The sequence below is a fragment of the Neophocaena asiaeorientalis genome, unplaced genomic scaffold (assembly GCF_003031525.2).
Source record: "Neophocaena asiaeorientalis asiaeorientalis breed wild unplaced genomic scaffold, Neophocaena_asiaeorientalis_V1.1 scaffold168, whole genome shotgun sequence".
Lineage (NCBI taxonomy): Eukaryota > Metazoa > Chordata > Mammalia > Artiodactyla > Phocoenidae > Neophocaena > Neophocaena asiaeorientalis.
Window position 1 is genome coordinate 382795 of NW_020175664.1, and position 25003 is coordinate 407797.

General features: G+C 44.3%; 2 protein-coding genes across 3 annotated transcripts; one reads left to right on the forward strand and one right to left on the reverse strand.

Annotated features, from left to right (window-relative positions):
- The first annotated feature begins 3343 nt into the window (after positions 1-3343).
- ZNF331 (zinc finger protein 331) lies at positions 3344-11690 on the forward strand. Of its 2 annotated transcripts, XM_024731511.1 has the most exons (5): positions 3344-3469; positions 4517-4583; positions 5543-5627; positions 7414-7540; positions 9064-11690. In XM_024731511.1, the coding sequence occupies exons 3-5, from the start codon at positions 5619-5621 to the stop codon at positions 10392-10394; spliced, it is 1467 nt and encodes a 488-aa protein (XP_024587279.1). In that variant the 5' UTR covers positions 3344-3469; positions 4517-4583; positions 5543-5618; the 3' UTR covers positions 10395-11690. The 2 variants fall into 2 exon arrangements, with proteins under 2 accessions (XP_024587279.1, XP_024587280.1); XM_024731512.1 differs by lacking the exon at positions 7414-7540.
- Positions 11691-18282: 6592 nt separating this feature from the next.
- LOC112390543 (cationic amino acid transporter 3-like) lies at positions 18283-23516 on the reverse strand. The gene is made up of 11 exons (XM_024731513.1): positions 23135-23516; positions 22381-22539; positions 21247-21424; positions 20928-21040; positions 20223-20445; positions 19913-20052; positions 19708-19810; positions 19318-19517; positions 18951-19117; positions 18570-18678; positions 18283-18401 (listed from the first exon to the last, which is right to left on the reverse strand). The coding sequence occupies exons 1-11, from the start codon at positions 23514-23516 to the stop codon at positions 18283-18285; spliced, it is 1893 nt and encodes a 630-aa protein (XP_024587281.1).
- Between the last annotated feature and the right edge of the window lie 1487 nt (positions 23517-25003).

A 25003-nucleotide genomic window follows, 5' to 3' on the forward strand; every position in this document is an offset into this window, starting at 1 on the left:
AGAAAATATAGGTCAATATCTGTGATGAATATAGATGCAAAAATCCTCAAAAAAATATTAGCAAACTGGAATCCAACAATATATTGAAAGGATCATACACCATAACCCAGTTGAATTTCTTCTAGGGTCACGAGGATGGTTTAACTGTCACTATTTGCAGATGACATGATACTTTATATAGAAAACCCTAAAGTCTCTACCCACAACTATTAGAACTAATAAATAAATTCAGCAAGTTGCAGGATACAAGATTAATATACATAAATCTATTGCTTTTCTATACACTAATAATGAACTATCAGAAAGCTAAAGTAAAAAAAAAATCCCACTTAAAATCACAACAAAAAGAATAAAATATCTAGGAATAAACTTAACCAAGGAAGTAAAAGACCTATATTCTAAAGACTATAAAACACTAGTGAAGGAAATTGAAAATGATACAAAGAAATGGAAAGATATCCAGTATTCATGGATTGGAAGAATATTGTTAAAATAGCCATACAACCTAAAGCAATCTACAAATTTAAGGCAATTTCTTTTTTTTTAAATAAACTTATTTACTTATTTTATTTATTTTTGGCTATGCTGGGTCTTTGTTGCTGCCCGCCAGCTTTCTCTAGTTGCAGAGAGCAGGGGCTACTCTTTGTTGCAGTGGGCATGCTTCTCATTGCGGTGGCTTCTCTTCTTCTGGAGCACAGGCTCTAGGCCTGCAGGCTTCAGGAGTTGTGGCACATGGGCTCAGTAGTTGTGGCTCATGGGCTCTAGAGCGCAGGCTCAGTAGTTGTGGCGCACGGGCTTAGTTGCTCTGCGGCATGTGGGATCTTCCCGGACCAGGGCTTGAACCCGTGTCCCCTGCATTGGCAGGCAGATTCTTAACCACTGCGCCAACAGAGAAGTCCTTAAGGCAATTTCTATCAAAATACCCATTACATTTTTCACAGAACTAGAAAACTAATACTAAAATTTATGTGGAACCACAAAAGACCCTGAACAGCCAAAGCAATTCTGAGAAAATCGAACAAAGCTGGAGGTATCACACTATCTGACTTCAGACTATACTACAAAGCTGCAGTAATCAAAACAGTATGGTAGGGACTTCCCTACCATACAAACAAACGAGACCTAATTAAACTTAAAAGCTTTGCATAGCAAAGGAAAACATCAACAGAATGAAAAGACAACCTACTGAATAGGACAAAATATTTGCAAATGATATGTCTGAAAAGGGGTTAATATCCAAAATATATTAACAGCTCATACAACTCAATATCAAAAACAACAAGAACTCAATTAAAAAAATGGGCAGAAGACCTGAATAGACATTTTTCCAAAAAAGACCTACAGATGGCCAAAAGGCACATGAAAAGATGTTCAACATTGCCAATCATCAGGGAAATGCAAATCAAAACTACAGTGAGATATCACCTTACACCTGTCAGAATGGTTATGGTCAAAAAGACCACAAATAACAAATGCTGCCAAGGTATGGAGAACAGGGAACTCTAGTACACTGCTGATGTGGATGTAAACTGGTGTATGTTGCCATTATGGAAAACAGTATGGAGGTTCCCCAGAAAACTAAAAATAGAACTACCCTATGATCCAGCAATTCCACTACTGGGTATATATCTAAAGAAAATAAAAACACTAATTCAAAAAGATATATGCACCCCAATATTCATAGCAGCATGATTTACAACAGCCAAGATATGGAAGCAACTCTATGTGTCTATCCATGGATAAATGGACAAACAAGATGTGGTTTATATATTCAGTGGAATATTACTCAGCCATTAAAGAGATGAAATTTTAGCTATTTGCAACAACATGGATAGACCTGGAGGGTATTATGCTTAGTGAAATAAGTCAAACAGAGAAAGACAAACACTGTATGCTATCACTTACATGTGGAATCTAAATAAGAAAACAAATGAATAAATATAACAAAATGGAAACAGACACATATAGAAAGAACTAACTAGCGGTTATCAGTGGGAGGAGTACTGGGGCAGGGGCAAGATAAGGGTTGTGGATTAAGAGGTACAAACTACCATGTTTAAAACAAATAAGATACAAAGATATATTGTACAGCACAGGGAATATAGCCAATATTTTAATAACTTTAAATGGCATATAATCTATAAAAATATTATATCACTATGTTGTACATCTGAAATTAATATAATATGTAAATCAACTAGAATAAAAAATAAAGAAAAGATTAGAATAATCTAGGGAAATGCCATCCCTACACAAAAATGCATAAACAATTGAGAGTATTGGTTTATGTTAAATGCCTCTGTGTTTCACTTGGTCCCATTAGAAGATCGATAAAACCTGTTTGAAAAACAACAACAAAAACAACTTATGGGAGGCAGGTAAACCCCCAGTATAGAAACTGAGCTCTTTCATAGTAGAGGTGTTAATAAGGTGGGATGAGATCTTAGCACAAAATTTGTAGGCACCTTAGAAAATAAATATGAGTATTACTGACTCACAGCAAATAGACCTAAATTAAACTAATACATAAACAGTATAAAACAACATGATACACTTACTGAAAGATTTCTTGGCCTTCCTTATTGCAAGCAATGCCTGTATCGTAATTGATGGAAACCAGGTATGTCAGCCTAAAATACGCCTCTTTGACATAAAAATTATATTGAGCTGAAGGCAATTAAGAAGCGGTAAACATACAGAAAGATTCCCCTTCTCTGTCCAAAGGCAGGAACTAAATTCTTCTTTTAATGGAGATAGACTCTTACCAGTCCACAGATGGCACCAGAGGAATCTGCAAACAAACCTCATTAAATGAAGATAAGGATTACCGGGCCCTAATTGGACTATCACTAGCCCATTGCACTGTCAGTACTTCACAAATTTATCCTTTCTTTGTCTAAAAGGTATAAAAGCTTCCTGCTCTGGTTACTTCTTCAGGGCTTCATTCTCTTCTGAAAGCTCTCATGTACATGTAAAAATTTAATAAAATGTGCATGCTTTTCTCCCGTTAAAATAATAATAATAATTTTAAAAAGAAAAGAAATCTGAACGGCTGGTAGGTCTCCCAGCATTTACAAATTCTGCGACTCTGAAATATGCTCCCTCCCAAGTCACAGCTCCTCTAGAGGCAGGGAGAGAAGTCTTCAGAAGGCCTGTGTATTACCCAAGGTGCGAACTACATTTCCCAGAAGTCTCTGAGGCACAGCTCTATTAGAGCCGTTGTGGAGTTGCATGCTGGGAAAGAGAGGCCGTGCGTTTTCAGCTCCGCGGATTCCCGGGTTTATGGACTACGTTTCCCAGAGGGCTCTGGGGCATGGCTCCATTAGCAGCTCGGGGAGTTGCATGCTGGGAGATGCGCTTTCTGCCAGAAGGATTTTTATTCAAGCTCTGGTTTGCCGGTGACCCTGTCCGGAGGTAACCTCAACGCCGGCGGTCCTTCCCGACGCCGTCGGTTGTTGGGCCCCAAGCGGTGAGTAATTAGCATCCCATGAGGAAAACAGAGCGGAATACGGCGAGCGATGGCGATGAGGGAGAAGGAGAAGAGGCCCGAAACGGAGCCTCGGCCTCTGGCTTCGGGAGCGCTGCGGAGGAAGTGCGAGCGTGTGCGTGTGTGTATGTCTGTGTGTGTGATTGTGTGTGATCAGGGGCTCGGCCATGTCTGCAGACTGAGATGTGCGCGTGGGCGTCGGTGAGGGAGACAGGCCCGGTCCCTGTGTTTGTGACGCACTTGCGCGTGAGTGTGTGTAGCGGGGGGACGAGACGCGGCCCCTCCGGGTTTGTGTGCGTCCTGTGCGTGTGAGCATCTGTAGCGGTGACGCGGCCGGGCTGTGACTCCTACACTGTGCTCTGTGTGAGTTACATGCGTGTGGGCTCTGCGGGGGTGGCGGGGCCCAGATGTGTCCCCGAGGCTATGAGATGTGCCGTTGCATTTCTGTGGGGTTGGCGCAGCCGTGTACCATGTCTCTGGCATGGGCGTCAGCCAGTGTGACAGAGCCTAGGTGTATGCGATTGTTTAGCTGTGACAGGTGCAGGGCTGTCCTTGGGTGTGTGGCCCCGGATTGAGTGTGTAGCTCTGATGTCTCTGCTGCTTCCTCTCCCTTCACGTTCCAACCACGCGGGTACTTGTTTGGGCACAGTGGCCCCAAAGGAAAGTCAGAGCCTGAATGCTGTAGTGAAAATGACAAGAATGGCACAGACATGGTTATGAGATGGCAGCTTTGGAGCTAGAGGTGCTCTCTATCTAAAATTCAGGCTACCTGAATGACAGAATGGAAGGGCCTCCGGAATAAGATTCTTTTTTGGAAAGGAGAGGTCCCTGACCTAGGAGGTGGGGGTACCCCAATTACTAGAGTCTAGTTTCCACGAATCTCTGAAATACTCAGATGTGGGTGCCCTCTTATTTCTGATTGGTTTTAGATAAGACATGGGAGCAGGTGTGGCCTCAGAGGGCATTTTCGGATGTAATCTGTGCTCCAGAAAAGTCCTAATGTCTCATTCTGACCTCTCTTTCCTCCAGGCCAGCTGTCCTCCAGAAAAAGCATCCCAAGGAGAAAGAATCATCATCATCAGATCTTGAAATCAAGGTTCAGATGAGTTACCTTCTTGTTCAGTAAATGATTTGTGTTTATAGCACTTAAGAATATTTGCTTTCCTTGCCCCGAAATGTCCTCTTTAATAGTGACTTGACCCAGTAATTTCTTCCCAAGAGGTGTGACAAGAGTCGTGAATGTGTATTCCCCATTGACCAACCGTCTCAATGAGTACTCACGTATTCAATAAGCAGACTGTTCACATCCTCCTGTGTGGTCTTCCAAGACTCCACCAGGATCGAGGAATACTACTGGGAGGTTAATGTTAGCACTTTTAGTGTGTGATTTGGTAAGGAGGATATTAAATTTTTAGGTGGAATCCAAGGCTAGATGTCTTTGCTCTTTTCCACAGGGCTGACTTTCAGAGCACAGTAAGAAAGGAGAAGGTTTGATTGTTTTAGTCAGTTAATGACAAAGTTACCAGCTTTGTCAGGCTTTTTTTTTTTTTTTTTTGCGGTACACGGGCCTCTCACCGTTGTGGCCTCTCCCGTTGCGGAACACAGGCTCCGGACGCGCGGGCCCAGCGGCCACTCCGCAGCACGCAGGATCCTCCTGGACCGGGGCACGAACCCGCGTCCCCTGCATCGGCAGGCGGACTCTCAACCACTGCGCCACCAGGGAAGCCCCAAGGCCAAATTCTTAATCCATATTCCCCCAACAGGGAGCTGGCCAGGAATCCTCCCACTGAAATTTCTGGATCTGACTTCAAGACAAAAAATAAAAGTTCCTCTGTCCTGTCTATGCAGCTGGGTTTCCTGGGGTTTCAGGGAAAACTTGTTTTGTTTTTTTCCAGAATCCTTTTAATCTTCAGATGTGCCGTGTTTATGTGGGGGGCCTTGTGGGGGAAGAAGATGAGCGTTCTTTGGAAGAAAAGATGGAGGAGTGAAAAGGTTGTATTAAGTCATTTGGGGACCAAGGTGCACTTATTTTAATGCCTCTTTTTCCTTGTCTAGATCTGGCTTCTCTGGATTTTGTGTCTGCAGTAAAGGAGACCCCAAGAGAACCGATCAGTTCTTGAATTCTAAAGCCATGGCCCACGTAAGTATGTTTTTCTCTTTCCTTCTTGAATTGTGATAGTTAGGTCCTGTGGATACTTCTTTGAAATATCATGAAGGCTCCTGCCCAAGTGAGTCCCATCCAAGTACCTACTTCCCAGCTCTTCCTGTTCCAGTGAATAATAACGCCATATAGCCTATTGCCCACCTCTGTGACTAATGTTCACTTAACCCTTGAGCTAGTTACTCAGTATCTCTTATGTACTCACTTTTTTGTCAAGAGTAATTGGAACAATGGAAGCAGAAACTACCTTTGGAGAAATATTTGAGTCCAGTCTACGATTTGATGAGTTGGAGACATTGGTCCCATTTGACCACATGAGAAAACTAGAATTCCTCACTCATCTCCACTGATATTTTTCCCAGGCAGATAAGAGGGAACATTCATATTCTTTGGTCTCAGTCTTAGTGTGTAGTGAAAGCTCACACTTTACGAAGCTTTTAGAATCGCGTAGAGCTGTGATTAGGGCCTGTGGACTCAGAGATCATGTTCCTGCCAGGGGACCCGGGAGATAAATTTTGTTTTGCACAGACCTGTCTGTCTGCTCCCGAATCATTTGATACCAGTTTCCTCTAAATCAGGAACAAAGAAAAGGCAAGGCTAGCGGATGGTAACAGGTAAGAAGGTCATTTCATACAAGAGTAATAAATGATCATATACTCCTGGAATTGGGGAAACTTTAGACATTTTGCTCAACCTAAGTGTGTAACTATCATAATTAAATCTAATCCTTCTCTATGATGGAATAAAAAAATGCTTTTGTCATTACAAAGGTGGACTGCTTAAAAGATAACCTGGCAAAATGATGAACCCGAGACTTGAAAACATTCAAACATGCAAAACCGATTTTCTAAGATAAAAGATCTTATATTACATTTGGGAAGTAAACCCCAGACATTTTTTTTCTTTCTCCTTAAAGAGAAAAGGATGCTGTAAGAATCCATGCTTGCTGAAAATTCATGAGACAGGCCCGTTAGCAGGCTCTGTGCTTGTGCAAGAGGAGAACTGGGATTGGCTTATCCATTTCCTGACAGGTTGGCATGATTAAGAATTCCCCAGGGGCTTCCCTGGTGGCGCAGTGGTTAAGAATCTGCCTGCCAAGGCAGGGGACACGGGTTCGAGCCCTGGTCTGGGAAGATCCCACATGCTGTGGAGCAACGAAGCCCGTGCGCCACAACTACTGAGCCCGTGCTCTGCAACAAGAGAAGCCACTGCAATGAGAAGCCCGCGCACCGCAACAAAGAGTAGCCCCCGCTCGCCGCAACCAGAGGAAAGCCTGCGCACAACAAAGACCCAACGCAGCCAAGAATAAAATAAATAAAGGGCTTCCCTGGTGGCGCAGTGGTTGAGAGTCCGCCTGCCGATGCAGGGGACACAGGTTCGTGCCCCGGTCCAGGAAGATCCCACGTGCTGTGGAGCAGCTGGGCCCGTGAGCCATGGCCGCTGAGCCTGTGCGTCCGGAGCCTGTACTCCGCAATGAGAGAGGCCACAACAGTGAGAGGCCGGTGTACTGCAAAAAATAATAATAATAATATAATAAATAAAAATTAAAAAAAAAAAAAGAATTCCCCAGGGTGTACGTGGTTTCCCCTGCAGCAGGAGGGGCTTCAGCCACAGTCGTGTCCTCACTGACCCCTCCCCGTATCACAGGCTTTTAATCTACTCGCTGTATCCACCCCTGCACAGAGCGTAGCCCTTCCTCCCCCCTCCTCCATCTGGAAACTCTGTGCTTTCGTTTCATCAGGGACGTGTGGGTTTGCGTTTCCAGGGTTTGGTGACATTCTCCGATGTAGCCATAGACTTCTCTCAGGAGGAGTGGGCATGTCTGGACTCTACGCAGAGAGACCTGTACTGGGATGTGATGTTGGAGAACTACAGTAACTTGGTCTCGCTGGGTAAGTTGCCTGCCTCAGATAATCTGGACTCTGCTCCCTGCACAGTCAGCTCTCCTTTCAGGACCACCTTTCAAGATACTAGTTGAATTTCTTTCTTCCTGCACCCAAGGGATGTTTTGAGCTTTGTCCAGTTGGAAATGGGCGTTACACATGCACCTTCACCTCCTCATCCATCAGTGATCTTCCCATCTCTGTCTGGCCCCTCCTGTAATTACCTCTCTTCCTTACTGGCCAAAGGACTGATTAGAGTTATTTAATTTATTAGAATAAATGTATTTATTTTATTTCATGACCATCTTCAAAGAAACCAAGCTTCATGCTGTGAGCCTATGTTTACACCCAAATTGCTGTCAATGGTACTTTGGGGACCCACCTTTAGGGGAAATGGCTCTACACAGTGACTTGATTTTCTCTAGCAAACCAGACTCTATGTTTGATGTAGAGGTGGGATGAATGAACAGAATCTGTGTAAAACCACACCGAGCATATTGCATGCCCTACACATTGTACCCGAAGTAAGGTTGAAAGTTATAACCTGTGAATTCTGAGTTAAATATTGGATGATAAATATGTAAGGAAATTTCTTGTTTTTCTATTAGCAAAATAACAGCCATAATATTAATGGCTAATAAATACTGTGCTTGCTCTGCACCAGAAAACATTCTGAGCCTGGTGTGTATGTATATGTACAAATACGTTTCATTCCGTTCTCAGAAGTTTATGAGCTAGGAAATTATTACGTCTAATTCGTAGATGAGTATACCAGGGCACAAAGTGACTTAATCAAGGAAGCAGAAGCAAACCTGGAACCTAAGAATTCTGGCCCCAGAATCCGTACTCTCAACTGCCAGGTTCTGCTTGCCTCCAGAAGTTTAAATAAAGACCTTTTCGGGAATTCCCTGGCGGTCCAGTGGTTAGGACTCGGCACTTTCACTGCTGTGGGCCTGGAATTGATGCTCAGATTTTTCTAAACATTTCCTCCTAAGTGTTTCATAATTTTTATTATTAAATTAATTCTACACACATCTTTTGAATGTTGGATCTTTGTATCCAGAATTACTTTTAATGATATTACTTGTGTTTTTGTGTGTATACACAACTATCCAACTGTATCTTTTTATTTTCCTACAGTAGTTCTATATTTGATTTTCTTGGTTTTCCAGGTTTGTCATCACATCTATAAATTGTACTTTTTCATCTTCATTTTTGAGATTTGTCCCTCTAATTTTTTTTTTTTGCTTAATTGTTTCAGCTGGTAGGAAATAGTAGAGCTAATAGTAAGTGCCTCTTTTGTTTGATTTTAGCAGGGATGTCTCCAGTGTTTCCTCATTAAGTATTGTGATGCTAGACGTGGAATCTAGATTTTAATAAGAGCCCTAGGTAATTCATATTTTTCCCACTGGAGGAGTTTTATTTCTGTTAGAGAAGGTTTTAGTTTATGATTAGGTTTGTTTTTGTTTTCTTAAAAAGAAACAAAATATGTTGGGGTTTTGGGGGTTTTTTGTTCGTTTTGTTTTTTTCAGATTTGGAATCACCATATGAGACCAAGAGTTTACCTACACAGAAGGGCACTTATGAGATAAATTTTTCCAAACAGAACTCAAACAGAAAAAGTAAATCCCTTGGCCTTGACTGGATGTGTGAAGGTGAGTTTGAAGGACCACAGGCCCCACAAGAGGGATATATCAATCAAATCAACTGTGGGAAAACACCCACTTGCAGAGAAAATACCTCTGTCCGACCACATCAGAGACTTCATAACAGGGAAAATTCCTATGAATGTAAGGAATGTGGGAAGGCCTTTAGCCGAGGCTATCAACTTACTCAACATCAGAAAATTCACACTGGTGAGAAACCCTACGAATGTAAAGAATGTAAAAAGGCCTTCCGTTGGGGTAATCAACTTACTCAACATCAAAAAATTCACACTGGTGAGAAACCTTATGAATGTAAGGACTGCGGGAAGGCGTTTCGGTGGGGTTCAAGCCTCGTTATTCATAAGAGAATTCATACGGGTGAGAAGCCCTATGAATGTAAAGACTGTGGGAAGGCCTTCAGACGCGGTGATGAGCTCACTCAGCATCAGAGATTTCACACCGGTGAGAAAGACTATGAATGCAAAGACTGTGGGAAGACCTTTAGCCGAGTGTATAAACTAATTCAGCATAAGAGAATCCACAGTGGTGAAAAACCCTACGAATGTAAAGACTGTGGGAAAGCCTTCATTTGTGGTTCCAGCCTCGTTCAACATAAGAGAATTCACACCGGTGAGAAGCCCTATGAGTGCCAAGAATGTGGGAAGGCCTTTACTCGCGTCAATTATCTCACTCAGCATCAGAAAATTCACACTGGCGAGAAACCTCACGAGTGTAAGGAATGTGGGAAGGCCTTCCGCTGGGGTTCGAGTCTCGTGAAACACGAGAGAATTCATACGGGTGAGAAGCCATATAAATGTACAGAATGTGGGAAGGCCTTTAACTGTGGCTATCACCTTACTCAGCATGAGAGAATCCACACTGGTGAAACGCCTTACAAATGTAAGGAATGTGGAAAGGCCTTTATTTATGGGTCAAGCCTTGTCAAACATGAGCGGATTCATACAGGGGAGAAACCCTACGAGTGTAAAGAATGTGGGAAGGCCTTCAGTCACGGCCATCAACTTACACAGCATCAGAAAATTCATACTGGTGAGAAACCCTCTGAGTGTAAGGAATGTGGAAAGGCATGTAAACGTGTAGACCATCCTCCAGAACATCAGAGAATTCATGCTGTTGAGAAACCTTTCGGGTACAAAGAGCATACAGAGGCCTCTATTCAACATTCATTTCTTCCACGACAAGAGGAAAATCCATGATAAGACTTAACGCAAGAAAGCCTTCACGGTCCCTCTTCTGCTTATAGAATATCAGAAGTCATATGAGAGGTGAATTTGGAGTATTGGAGAAATCACTTTTTCTTATCGATCACAACATACTCAGTTGTAGACTATTTTCTACTGGATAGGTTAGTTTCCTGAATGCATAGAAACCTTCCAATACCATTTCATCTCTGTCGTATTTCAGATTTGTTCTAAGGTAAAACTCTGCTAATGGAGCATATGTGGGAGAGCTTTTCTCGTGGTACATACCGCTACCTGTTTCCATCACCATCCCACCTCTTTACTCCCTGTGAGGCACTGAGAAAATTAGCTGTTACTCTCTGTGCATTATCTGTGAAATGGCGATAATCACACCTACCTAATGCTGCTGTTGTGGTGATTAAATGAGTTTGGTACACGTAAGCTCCTTGAACGTGTATCTGAAATGTTGTGTAAGCTCAGTAAATATTAGCTGTTTTTGTTGTTCTCATTACCATTACCATTGCTATTAGTGAATTTTTACAAGAAGACCCCCTGCGGGTGCAGTGAGCTGAGAAAAGACTATCAAACTTCTAGAAGAAAATATGGGGAATTCCCTGGTGGTCCAGTGGTTAAGACTCCGTGCTTCCACTGCAGGGGGGCACAGGTTCGATCGCTGGTTGGGGAACTGAGATCCCACAAGCCGTGCGGCGCGGCCAAAAAAAAAAAAAATAGGAAATTTAGGAGATTATTGTCACAGCATTGGGGTAGGCAGCATTTCTTAGTGTACAGAAGACATTAAACAAAAAATAAAAAGTTATTAAGTTGGACTTCATCAAAAGTACAAAGTTCTGATCATCAGATGACACCATGAAGGTGGTGAAAAAGCAAGAAGACTGGGAGAAGATATTTACATAAACCTGACAAAGGATTCACAAAGAAAGGATAAAAAGAATCCTTCAAGTCAATAATAAAACATCAATTAAAAGGTGGAGGGAGACTTACATAAGCACTTAAGATCACCAAATGGCAAATAAGTAAGTGCAGATGTGTTAAATGTCATCACTCCTCAAGGATATGCAAAGTAAAATCATCAAGTGATGTCACTAGACACGCACCAGAATGGCTGACGTTAAAATTGCTTATAAGCCAGTGTCTTTGTTGGATGTTCAAACGTGGCCTGTTCAAGAAGGAACAGCAGCTTCCCTGGTGGCACAGTGATTAAGAATCCTCCTGCCAATGCAGGGGACATGGGTTCGAGCCCTGGTCCGGGAAGATCCCACATGCCGCGGAGCAACTAAGCCTGTGAGTGACAACTCCTGAAGCCCTCGTGCCACAACTACTGAAGCCCATGTGCCTACAGCCCATGTTCTGCAATTAAGAGAAGCCACCGCAATGAGAAGCCCATGCATCACAATGAAGAGTAGCCCCTGCTTGTCACAACTAGAGAAAACCCACGTGCAGCAACGAAGACCCAACGCAGCCAAAAATAAATAAATTTATTAAAAAAAAAAAAAAAAATATATAAAAAAAAAAAAAAAAAAAAAAAAAGGAGGGAGAGAATCAGCACACTGGAACTCTCCAAATCCTGGAGGTCCCGCAACAGGGATGGGAAGGTGATACTCAAGGGAGGCAAGTGGATTTGCCCTGGGGAAGGGGCCAGGGCCCAGGATCAAGTCCTTGAGAGAGCTCAGGGAGCAGTTAGACTCTGGAGGGACCTGAGCTGTCTTAAGAGGGTCAGTCCTAGAGTGAAGAAAGTGGGTTGTCTTGGAGAAAGGACTTGAGCCCATGGTGGGGAATCTAAGAGTATGGGTGGGAGAGGACTAGAGCCCATGGGAGTGAGTTTGAAAAGCTAGGGGCGGGGCTGATGGCCATGGGAGGGCCTGGTGCATTAGGAGGGAGAGGCTTGAGCTCAGACAGGTCCTGGGAGACTGGAGAAAAGGAGAGGAGAGTCCAGGAGGGGAGCCTCTGAGAGCTGGAGAACTTGAATGCTATCCATGAATGTGGCCTGGGAGATCTAGGGTGGGTGCTACAGCCAGTGGGAGAACTGTGGCACAGGGGATGCCAGTGTGGTTAGAGCCCAGAGGAGTGCCTTATGAAGGCCGACAGAGGGTTCAGAATCAGGTTGACGTAGGCCTTATGTTTGGTTTATCTCAGGGTTGGGGTTACATTTCAATTCAAGTTACTCTGTCCTTGGGTTACGTATACCGTAGTGTTAGGGTTAGGTTAAGGATTTGGATCCTTGGCAGGGAGGGAATGAGGGAACATGGAACATATTTGGGGGGAGGGATGCCAGACATATACAGACCATTCCACCAACAACAGAACACATATAGAACAAACATTCTCCAGGATAGACCCTATGTTAGGCCACAAAATAATCTCAACAAATTGAAAAGATTAAAAGCAGATTGAAACCTGACCACAATGTAATGAAACTAGAAATCAACAGAAGGAAAACAAGAATACTGTATGGAAATTAAACCACACACTCTTAAGCAACAGATGGTTGGAAGAAGAAATCATAAGGGAAATTAGAAAATACGTAGGAGTGAAAATCAAAACCAACTACAACTTACAGGATGCAGTGAAAGGCACGCTCAGAAGACAGTTTATGGCAGGAAATGCCTACATTGAAAAAGAAGAAAGACCTCAAATCAATAAACTAACTCTACATGGTAAGAAGCTAAAAAAAAGAACAAACAAAACCAAAAGCAACAGAAGGCAGAAAATAATAGGGATTAAAGTAAAGTGAAATAGAGAATTTTTTTAATGATACAAAGAATCAGCAGAACCAGAAGTTGGTTCTTTGAGAAGATGAACAAAATGAGCAAAGCTTTAGCTAGATTGACCAAGGGGGGGAAAAGCTATGCAAAGAGAAGTCAAAGGTCACTAGAGGTGCTTCCAGTCCCTTCTAGGTATGTGTGGCTAAAGTGAAACATCACAAAAGCAAAGAAACTTGAACGCATTGACATTGCAAATAAATAGAATAAACCTGAGTGCATTCGGTTACACCAGACCAGGCTTCGCCAGAGTTTTTCTGTTGAGGGCCAAATAATAAATATTTTAGGTTTTGCAGGCCACATATGCTCTGGACCACATGTTCCTCTTTATTTTTATTATTATTATTTGTTTACAACCTTTTAAGAATAAAAACCATTCAGCCTCTAAACCAAACAGAATCAGGGCCACAGTCAAGATTTGAGCTATGGACCAGAGTTTACCTGACTGCTGCACTAAACCAATAGGTAAGCTTGGGAAAAGATTCTAGGTCAGCATTATCCAGTTTGGTAACAAACAGCCACATACAACCTTGAGCACTTGAAGTGTGGCCAGGTGGTAAAGTGAGTGTAAAATACACACTGAGATTTGAAGACTGTTCAGAAGTTAAAAAGGTCAAATATCTCATTAGTGAGTTTTACATTATATGTTTAAATGATAACGTTTTGGATATTCTGAACTGAATAAAGTATATTATTAAAATTAACTGTATCTGTTTCTTTTTCCTTTTTTAATGTGATACTAGGAATATTTTAATTATCTGTGTGGATGTCATATTTGTTTCTTCTGAAATTTGGCAACATTTGTCGAAAATTTTAAACGTGCATGTCTTTGACTCAACATTCCCACTTAAAAGAATATACTATTTTATAGCATTAATTAAAATTTTTCAGGGCCTCTCTCGCCTGCTGAGACGGCCCACACTCTGTCTGTGGAGTGTGTTTCTCTCTAAATAAATCCACTTCTTACCTATCACTTTGTCTCTCACTGAATTCTTTCTGTGATGAGACATCAAGAACCTGAACTTCATTAGGTCCTGAGACCAGGTGTGTGATCTCAATTTAAAGACCTTGGGGGCTTCCCCTGGTGGCGCAGCGGTTGAGGGTCCGCCTGCCGATGCAGGGGACACGGGTTCGTGCCCCAGTCCGGGAGAATCCCACATGCCGCGGAGCGGCTGGGCCCGTGATCCATGGCCGCTGAGCCTGCGCGTCCGGAGCCTGTGCTCCGCAACGGGAGAGGCCACAACAGTGAGAGGCCCGCGTACCCCAAAAAAAATAAATATATAAAGACCTTGGGTTCAAGTCCCAGTCTGGGTTTTGGCTGGGTTCAATTCCCGGTGCATGGGTTCAAGTCCCAAATCTGAGTTCCACGGTGTCAGCTGGCAAGCCACGAAGGGACAGTGATAAGCTAGACCAACTCCCTCTCATAGTCAACACCACTGGGGACACATTCTGTGCCGTTTCTTTGAGACAACTTTTTGGGCACTCTAACACCTGGTTGGGAGACTGCCTGGGAAGGGATAGCGTCTAAAATCTCTCGTCATTTATAGATAGATATTTTTGTACTCTAATGCTGCTAGAAAAAGTGCTTCATCATCAAGGAGATCATAGAAAGGCTATGGAAGCAGTTACAGCAGTTCCACATCAAGATGTATGGCTATGTGAGGATTCCAGCCCATACTGACTTAAAACAAGGAGCTGTCCTGCCCCTGGGCCCCTAGATCAGGCATCCAGAGATTTTTACTCCCTGACAGGAAGGGTCATTGTCCCTACTCAGCCTTGAAGCAGTTACAGATGACCATCACCCCTCTGCTTCCCATAAGAATACGGGAGTAAAATCTGAGAGGGGAATGAAATAGGAGGGGAAGGGGCAGGGCATAACCTTTGAAACAATGACATAGCCCGAGGACATGACATAAACTGACTAGAACCAAGTCGCTCCAAGATAGTAGACAAGTCAACTTCCACTAGACCTTGAGCCTCAGTATACAGTATACCCTCACTGTAACACATCAGCAAGCTAAATGATGTACCCACAGGCACGTGACAGCTCCAACACTGATAAGGATCAAAAAGTGGGCGGTGGCCCAATTCCTGGAAACCCCCACCCCTTCCCCAAAATAGCTGGAATACTCCTCCCACTCAGCCTATGAAATTACCCACCCCTGTAAAAACCGACAACCCCGTACCCCTGACGCCTCTCTCACCTTCCAAGATGACCCATAGTCTGTCTGGGAAGTGTGTTTCTCTCTAAATAAATCCACTTCTTACCTAAAAAAAAAAAAAAAAAAATTGGAATTCCCTGGCAGTCCAGTGGTTAGGACTCTGCACTTGCACTGCCAAGGGCCCAGGTTCAATCCCTAGTCGGGAAACCATGATCCCACAAACCATGATCCCACAAGCCCCACAGCACGGCCCAAAAAAAAAAAAAATTTTTTTTAATCACTTAAAAGAAAATTTTCCATAGACACATATCACCTTTCCCAAAGAACCTCCTCTTATTCTCAGGAGCTCCTTAGCGAAAATTACATTGTTGACTTGCTGTGGAGTTGTTTTGTTTTTCGTTTTTCTTTTGGCAGGGTGTGGGGATTATTCCAGTATCCGTATGAAGCAAAACTCATGCACAAATCCATTGAAAACTTCCACATCTAGGTTATACGTGGTTATCCTGGAGGAACAGGCCATCTTTTGCTAGACAGAATTCATATTCTTTAAATTATTGTGTAGGGAATTCCCTGGTGGTCCAGTGGTTAAGAATCTACCTTCCAATCAGGGGCCTCGAGGATCAAACCCCTGGTCGGGGAATTAAGATCCCACATGCCACAAGGCGACTTAGCCTGCGTGCTGCAGCTACTGAGCCTGTGCACTCTAGAGCCCTTGCGCCACAACTAGAGAGCCTGCATGCCGCAACTACTGAGCCCGCACACTCTGGACCCCATGCGCCACAACGAGAGAGCCCACGCGCTGCAACAAAGAGCCCACCCACCACAACAAAAGATCCCACATGCCACAACTAAAACCCGATGCAGCCAAATAAATTAATTTTTTTTTAATTTTTTTAATTATTATGTAATGAGTGACCTAGCCAACTGTGAAATTTCAAATAAGGGGGAAAATTAAGAGTATTTAAATACTTTGACAGAAGTCTTAGCTGGAATTAACCAGACTGGCCCACAGGCAGGACCTCTGTGGACCTGGAAGACAAAGAGACTACACTTGTGCTTCAAGCCTGCAGGTAAACAGAAGAGATGAGGCACCGAAGATGGGAAGCGAATGTCTACTGAAGTTGGTGCAGCCGCTATGGAAAACAGTATGGAGGTTTCCCAAAAAAGTAAAAAGAGAACTACCATATGACCCAGCAATTCCACTCCTAGTTATATATCTGAAAAAAGCAAAAAACACTAACTCAAAAAGATACATTCACCCCAATGTTCACAGCATTAATGTTCGCAGCATGTCTATTTACAATAGACAAGATACAGAAGCAACCCAGGTGTCTGTCAACAGATGAATGGATAAAAAAGGTGTGGTATATAAATACAATAGAATACTACTCAGCCATAAAAAAAAGAATGACGTTCTCCATTTGCAACAGGATGGACCTGGCGGTTATTATACTTCGTGAAATAAGTCAGAGAAAAACAAATACTGCGTAGTATCACGTGTGGAATCTAAAAAATAAATGAATGTGTACAAAAGAGAAACAGATTCACAGATAAAGAGAACAAACTAGTGGTTTACCAGTGGGGAGAGAGAAGGGTTAGGGCAAATAGGGGTGAGGGATTAAGAGATACAAACTACTATGTATAAAATAAGCTACAGGATATATTGTACAGCACAGGAAAATAAAGCCATTATATATAATTACTTTAAATGGAATATAATCTATAAAATATTACATCACTGTGTGGTACACCTGAAACTAATATTGTAAATCAACTATAGCTCATTTTTTAAAAAACGAATAATGTGTGAAGACAGCAGATGTGTATTAAAATATCCCAGTGGAAATATGGAGGTATCAAAAATCCAATAAGTTTAAGAATCACTGTAGGATGTTATCTTAAAAATAAATGATGAATGTGATAAAGTCATCCAATTTCCCTATTTGTATTCCAGCTTTACTGAGGTATGACTGTAAATTAAAAATTGTATATATTTAGTTTTTTAAAGAAAATTTTAAATAAACACACAAAATTGTTTTTCATTTCACCAGTAACAAAAAGGAGAGAAAAAATTATAACAGCATTGGGAGTTCCCTGGTGGCCTAATGGTTAGGATTTCAGGAACCTGTGACCCAGGTTCCATCCCTGTTCTGGGAACTGAAATCCCGCAAGCTGTGTGGTGCAACCAAAGAAAGAATAATACAACGGCATCAAAATTTTAAAATATTTAGGAATAATTTCCACTCAGCTCTTTGGAAATAATAACAAAGAGTTATTGGGGCTTCCCTGGTGGCGCAGTGGTTGAGAGTCCGCCTGCCGATGCAGGGAACATGGGTTCGAGCCCTGGTCAGGGAAGATCCCACGTGCCGCGGAGCGGCTGGGCCCGTGAGCCATGGCCGCTGAGCCTGCGCGTCCAGAGCCTGTGCTCCGCAACGGGAGAGGCCACAACAGCGAAAGGCCCACATACCGCAAAAAAAAAAAAAAAAATAAGAGTTATTGAATATCATTAAAGAAGATTAATAAAATGGAGAATCATACCACAAGAAAAGTAAATAAATACAATGCAACTCTTGACACAATATATAGTTACCTATGTTTTCTTCCCATGTGGCAATCTATGTGTTTTTGCTGGAAAAAGGCACAAGAAGGCACTTCTTACATGCAGGTTAATATTTTATTTTTTCTCTGGTTTCTGGTTACCTTGTACTTTCTTTGTGAAAATTCATCTTGCTGCACAGGTATGAAGCATGCACTTTTCTGAGTGTCTGTGTATATATATATAATGCTTTGAAATGGTTACTTAAAAATTATACAACACAGAAGTCGTTTTGTCCACTGGCATTAAATATAGGGCTGTAAATTCATCCCACCTTCACACTCCATAGAGCCTCAAAGTGCCCCTTGAACCAGAAGATACCTCCAGCGCACGGTGGGATTCCACACAGCGTCTACTGCCTGTGGTTAAGGTGATTCAGCACCAGGGATGTTTTTGTCAAAAGTCTGGGAGTTGGAGGCTGGTGGCTGTTGATTCTTCTTCTCCAAGCTGTGTCGGATCCCATATCCAAAGTATATGACAAATCCTAGTAGAGAAATAAGACAATGAGAAGGAAAGGTAGGTGCTCTCCCTGCTTACGAATGCCCAACAGGCTTGCTATTATGGTGTCTGACACAGTCTGCGGGGAGAGGTAGTAGAAAGAGGATTGGGTTCAGTCACTCAAGAGGCCTTTTAATCCCAGAAAGCCACTTACCAATCACCATCCAGACAGCAAATTGGGCCCAAGTCCCAGAGGTCATCTGCGTCATCAAGTAAACATTCACAAAGATGCTCATGAGTGGGAGAACAGGCAAAGCAGGGACCTGTGGGCAAAGTCAGTTATTCCCTGGGCACACCACAGACGTCTGAAAGGCAGGCCTCTACCCCACATGGCCGAGAAGACTTCAGTCCTACTCAGGCTGGGTGTTCAGTGCCTACTGCAGCTGGGCATGGAAAGCACTGAGTGTGCATCAGGGAAGGGTCCGTTAATTTTAATAATTCCCCTTCTTCCCTGGTCCAGCAAAGGATGTTTAGGTCTCAAAGCATGCAGACTTCACTCACTCAGGTGGACAGGTGGGCACGTAAGGTCACCTACCTTGAAGTGAAGGGCAGTGGGGCTCTGGGGCTGCCTCCAAATGATGACAGTGATCCCAGTGGTGAGTAGTAACAGCAGCACAGCTGCTGTTGTGTACACGGGGTCTCCAGAGAACACGTGGCTGGGCCACTGGGCCAGTATCAGGCTCAGGGTCGTCAGCAGGAGAACTGCAAGGGTCAGGGTGGAGGAGAACAGGTTCAACTCCGGAAGCCAAATAGCTCAAGACCTCGGGTCACGCCCCCTCCCCAGAACTGCCCACATCACGAAGGGCCATCCTATCTCCAAGATGCCTCAACTGCCAATATACACACTCCCGTCCTATCCTGTCAATTTCAGAAGCCCACCAAAGAGCAGTCCCCCTGCTCACCAAGGAGTGAGGCACATCCATAGATAATCCGGCCAGATTTCAGGGTGGGGATGGCGTTGAGAGGGTCACACCGACTCTTTAGAATCTTTGAGCTTCCTGCTTCAGGTACAGATTCCAAAGGGCTTTCTTCAACTACAGGCTTCATCTCAGTTTCTTTCTCTGTTTTCTCAATCTCGCTTAAATTCTGGTCTGGTTGGTACCTGAATTAGAGGTATTAAGTCAATATTAACAGCAGCCCCTACTCATCCAACATCAAGCAGTCTCATCCATCTCTCTCCCAACGTAAGCCTAGCGGGACATTTAGAAGGCAGCAGGAAGGCAAACGACGATTATCTCCCCTTCAATCCCCACGAGTCAAAGACCCCCAGCCAAGGTGTAGCATAGTCTCACCTGAGGACCAGAACAGAAAAAGACACCAGGGAATAAGCAAGTAGGGTTCCGATTGACATGAGGTCCACGAGATCACTGAGCTCGAAAAGTAATGCCATGACCCCTAGAACGAGGGCACAAACAAGGTGGAGAGGGAGTGAAAATCCAGTAGAAATATCCAAGTTAAGAAAATTGATCAAAGAAGGAATGGGCATTGTTCATTTACCTGCAAGAGTTCCAGAAGCCAAGGTGGCCATGATGGGGGTACGTGTACGGGCATGGATCTGGGCAAGTCCCCGGAAAAGGAGCCCGTCATCTGCCATTGAGTAGATGACACGAGGCATAGGGAACATGGCACCCAGGAGGCTAGAAGAGAAAATGGGAACATGTGTGAGGACGTGGATAAGCAGGACAGACTGGGGTGTCTGCTCCCTAGTCTACGTGGGGTAAGGTGTCTTTCCCTCTTGTTTCTCAATCCCAAGGGCTGGGATACCTGAGCATCTGACAGTAGATGGGGAGAAAGCTTTGACACTGACCTGGATGTAAGAGCACAGAGGGTGCCAACAGCCACGACATATCTGGCAGGGGCCCAGCCGACATGGAGGAAAGCGTGTGGTAAGGGGCTGTCAGGATGAATCTGGTAGTAGGGCACCATGAGGGTGAGGGCTGCCGAGACACCAGAATATGCCAAAAAGCATATACAGAGCGAGATCACAATGCCCAAGGGGATGGATCGCTGAGGATTTCGGGCTTCTTCCCCTGCAGGATGGGAGGAAGTTTTGGGCCAGGAAAACACACTGTGATGAAATACAAAAATCCCCTTTCCGGACTTCCCTGGTGACGCAGTGGTTAAGAATCCGCCTGCCAGTGCAGGGAACACGGGTTCAAGCCCTGGTCCGCGAAGATCCCACATGCCACAGAGCAATTAAGCCCACGAGCCACAACTACTGAGCCCACACGCCTAGAACCTGTACTCCCAATAAGAGAAGCCACCGCAATGAGAAGCCCGCACACCGCAAAGAAGAGTAGCCCCCGCTCACCACAGCTAGAGAAAGCCTGCGCGCAGCAACGAAGACCCAGTGCAGCCAAAAATACATAAATAATAAATAAATAAATAAATAAATAAATTTATTTTTTTTAAAAATCCGCTTTCCTGTTGAACCTCCAAAAGAAACCCCTATGCCCAAGGGCAGCCTTATCTGTGCCCCAACCCCTGATGGGACACACAATGACCATGTTACCTGTAGTGGCAATGGCATCAAAACCAACAAATGCGTAGAAACATGTAGCTGCTCCTTGGAAAATCCCATCGAAGCCAAAAGGCACAAACCCTCCAGAACCCAGAGGGCCCAATCTATGGTGAGAGAAGGAGCGAAAAAGAATGTGGGTGAGCTGTGTTCAGCCATCTGTACTGGACTTTTTGGTTAATACCACAAGTTCTGGGCTCCAGGACCCCATCACCTGGATCCATCAGCCCAGATCTCTTTAGTCCCCACCGTATTCCCAGCTCTGCGCGCGTGCTCCCACCAGCATTACTATGGTCAAGGACACCCTCCTAACCTAGAGGTGTCATTGGATCCAGATGTGTTCAATTTGTAGTCCTGTTCTGTGAGTTGCCAGTTGTGCAGATCTCCCTTGACGAAGCCAGAGATGACCATGAAGCTGAGAACCAAAAGGTTCAAGCCCGTGAACACTTTGTTAAGCAGGGCCGACTCGCGAGCTCCCAGAACCAGCACTCCTGTGGGAAAGGTGGAATATGAAACGTGCAAAATAACCAAATGCATAGACACAGAGAGCAGACTCGTGGTTGCCAGGGGCTGGGGTATTGAGGAGTTGGGCAGCGAGTGCCCAGCGGGGATGCGATTTCCTTTTGGGGTGATGGAAATGTTTGGAACCAGAGGGAGGTGATGGTGACCACACTGTGAACGTACTAAGTGCCACGTAATCGTACACTTTCAGAGGGTTAATTTCTTATTGTGACAGTCATCGCACAGGTCTATCAAATCATCACACTGTATACCTTAAACTTATACAATGTATACCAATTATATCTCAGTAAAGCCGGGGCAATAACAAAATGGTTAATTTTATGCTATACGAATTTCCTCTCAATTAAAAAAAAAAATCTTTAATCTCAGTACAAAGGAAGAAACTCACTGGTCTAAGTAAATGATTCTCCCCTGGGGTGATTTTGCCCCCCAGGGGACTTTTAGCAATGTCTGGAGACACTGTGATTGACACAGTTTGGAGGGTGGGCGACCCTGGTATTTAGTACATAAAGGCCAGGGATGTTACCCGACATCCGACAATGATTTAAAAAACAAAACAACCACCACCAAAAAAAAACCTGGGACTTCCCTGGAGGTCCAGTGGTTAGGACTCTACGCTTCCACTGCAGGGGGCACAAGTCTGACCCCCGGTTGGGGAACTAAGATCCCGCAATGCCACGCAGCGCGGCCAAAAAAAAAAAACTCGACAGGACAGCCCCACACACCAAAGAATGATCCAGCCCAAATTGTCAGTGGTGCCAACCGTGGGAAAACAATGGTCTACGTCTTGCCTTCCTGTCTCTCATACCACAGACCCCTCTTTCCAGTCATAATCCCCCCACCATTCTTCCATCCCAAGCCTTTCCCACCCCAGCTCTCCCCCCACACCCCACTCTTCCCATCCTATCACTGGACCCTGCCTCACCCGTAAGCAGCAGTACCAAGCCCAGCGCAAAAAAGTCTGGGTACTTGGCCAGGAAGTAGGGCACGTGCAGAGAGAAAGTTCCCCGTAACGCCTGAGAGATGTGGTTCCCGGTCAGGCTGTCTAAAGCGGAGCTCCAGGCCCGGGCCACACTGGCAGTGCCTGCGGCAGCAGCAGAAGGAATATTTATTAACAAACATTAATTGAACCCCTACCACGCGTCACGGGATGGATTTGGGAGAGGTGGGGGGACGCACACAAAATACCTAATCTCTCTAAGAGTTTCTTTTCATGGGCTGGGGACAGTAGACCCAGATGATCCAAGAAATAGGTCAACTGTTTAATGTTAGGAGATCAATGTTATGCAAAAAAAAGAAAAAGAAAACAGGTTAAGTGGGAGTGAAAAGTCTGGGAGATGAGGTTTGAAATTTTAAATCAAGTAGCAAAGGAAACTCCCATGAAGGCAACAACTGAGGAGAGACTTCCACACGGTGAGGGGATGAGCCTGTGGGACATGCCTCCCTCTCACCCACTCCCTACACCTTCCTTTCCTTCTTTGTTCTAGGCCCCGTAATTTAAGGAAAATAGGATAGAGCGGAGTAGAATGAAGTTGTGGGGTTTTCCTGCCACTATTACCCACTTCACCCCACAAGGTGGATAACCAATTTCTCACGAATGAGTCAAGACCTAAATCCCACCTCCTAGTTTCTTGATCTTAATTAAGCCCCACACCTTCCTCCCACTCCCATCATCTCACCGATGACATAGGACAGTATGAGGTTCCAGCCGGTAATGAAGGCACACAGTTGTCCCACTGTGACATAGCTGTAGAGATACGCAGAACCAGAGCATGGTACCCGGGCCCCAAACTCTGCATAGCAGAGCCCAGACAACACAGAAGACAGGGCGGCCACCAGGAAGCAGATGACAATCGCTGGCCCAGCTTTGTCCCTGGCCACTTCACCAGCCAGGATGTACACACCAGCTCCCAAGGTGCTGCCCACGCCCAGGGCCACCAGGTCTAAGGTGTTCAGACAAAGAGCCATGCGACTCTCAGACTCTTCCCTGGGCTCCAGAGGTCGCCTGCGGATCAGCTTCTGACCAAACTGGTAAACATCCTGATACAGCATCTTAGACATAGTTGAGGAGGCTACAATCTGCTGAGAAAGCAAGACACAAAGCCATCAAGAATGTCCATCCAGCCCTGGCCCTGGGAGTTCAATTCCACAGAACAATGGAGTTATGGGGAGCAGATGGTAAAGTACACATTGGGCAAGTTCTCTGTCTCTGAGCTTTGGTTTCTTCAAACATAAAGAAGACTTTTAATGTATTTCAAAGTTACTGGAAGAGCTGCTCGAAGAGAAATGAGGGGGAGCAGATTATGTATCCCCAAAATGTGCCATTTGGGGATGTGGACTGTTTTGAGTTGAAGGCAATTAAGACCCAGCAGACTGGACTTCCCTGGTGGCTCAGTGGTTAAGAATCCACCTGCCAATGCAGGGGACATGGGTTCGGGCCCTGATCCGGGAAGATCCCACGTGCCGCGGAGCAACTAAGCCCATGGGCTACAACTACTGAGCCTGCACTCTAGAGCCGGTGAGCCTCAACTACTGAAGCCCACGCGCCTAGAGCCCGTGCTCTGCACCAAGAGAAGCCACAGCAATGAGAAGCCAGCGTACCACAACGAAGAGCAGCCCCCGCTCACTGCAACTAGAGAAAGGCTGCACACAGTAACTTAGACCCAACGCAGCCAAAAAAAATTTTTAATAAAGTAATTTTAAAAAAAGAAAAAGAAAGAAAAAAAGAAATCAACCAGCTCTGCTGATTCAAATCTAGCACTGTGATGTGTCGCTTGTTTGATTTTGCATGAGCTATATCCCACTTTGTCCTCCTTTCTTCTATAAAACAAGGAAATTTATTATTAACATCTTTTTTCCCTCCCTTGATGTGAGTGAAGTGACAGTTTAAGGGGCTCGGTGATCAGAGCGATGAAACCAAGTCCCTGTAAAACCGAGTTCCCCTGCCGAGTTTTTGATTCACCTCTCCATCCAAAACTTTATTCCCTTTCTTGTCTCAACCCTGTTCCCCTCAGGACTGAGGAGTACCAAAGAAAAGGGGGATTGAACTCAGGCAGGACCCTCCTCATACAAAAGTTTCTCGTGTCCCCTCATTGGTTTGTAAAGAAAGGATTCTCTCTCCCAGGTCTTTCCAAGTTCCAAAGAGCAGACTCAAGCACTCACTAGTAGTCAGGGAAGTGAGGGTATGCAGAAACAAAGGAAAAGCAGTACCAGTGGCCTTAAAGGAAAAAGCAGCAGGGACCAACCTGCTTGAAATTCTTAACTTGTCATGTAGGCTCTAAGTAAACGACAAAATGCCTCAACCATTGTTTTTGCTCTCTTCTAGAAAGAAGTCAAGGGATCACAAGACCTTGACATACTAGTTTGCTCTGCAGGAACACGTAGATCAATCACAATCACGAATGACCCACTGAGTCACAAAAATGCTGTCAGGAAGTCTGCAACTGAGATCTTATCCAGAAACTAAAATCACAAAGATTGCCTCCCCTTTACTCTTCTTTTCTTTAGAAACCTTGCAACCCGGCCAGCCAGCAAGGTGGATTTGAGAT

Excerpts from the sequence above, each read along its gene's own strand:
- ZNF331 (XM_024731511.1), top strand. Across the intron at positions 7,541-9,063 it reads CAGTAACTTGGTCTCGCTGG|ATTTGGAATCACCATATGAG; the intron begins GTAAGTTGCCTG and ends TGTTTTTTTCAG.
- LOC112390543 (XM_024731513.1), bottom strand. The coding sequence starts at position 23,516 with ATGTCTAAGATGCTGTATCAGGATGTTTACCAGTTTGGTCAGAAGCTG. Across the intron at positions 19,811-19,912 it reads GGCTTCTGGAACTCTTGCAG|GGGTCATGGCATTACTTTTC; the intron begins GTAAATGAACAA and ends CCCTCGTTCTAG. Across the intron at positions 19,518-19,707 it reads TTTTCTGTTCTGGTCCTCAG|GTACCAACCAGACCAGAATT; the intron begins GTGAGACTATGC and ends CCTCTAATTCAG.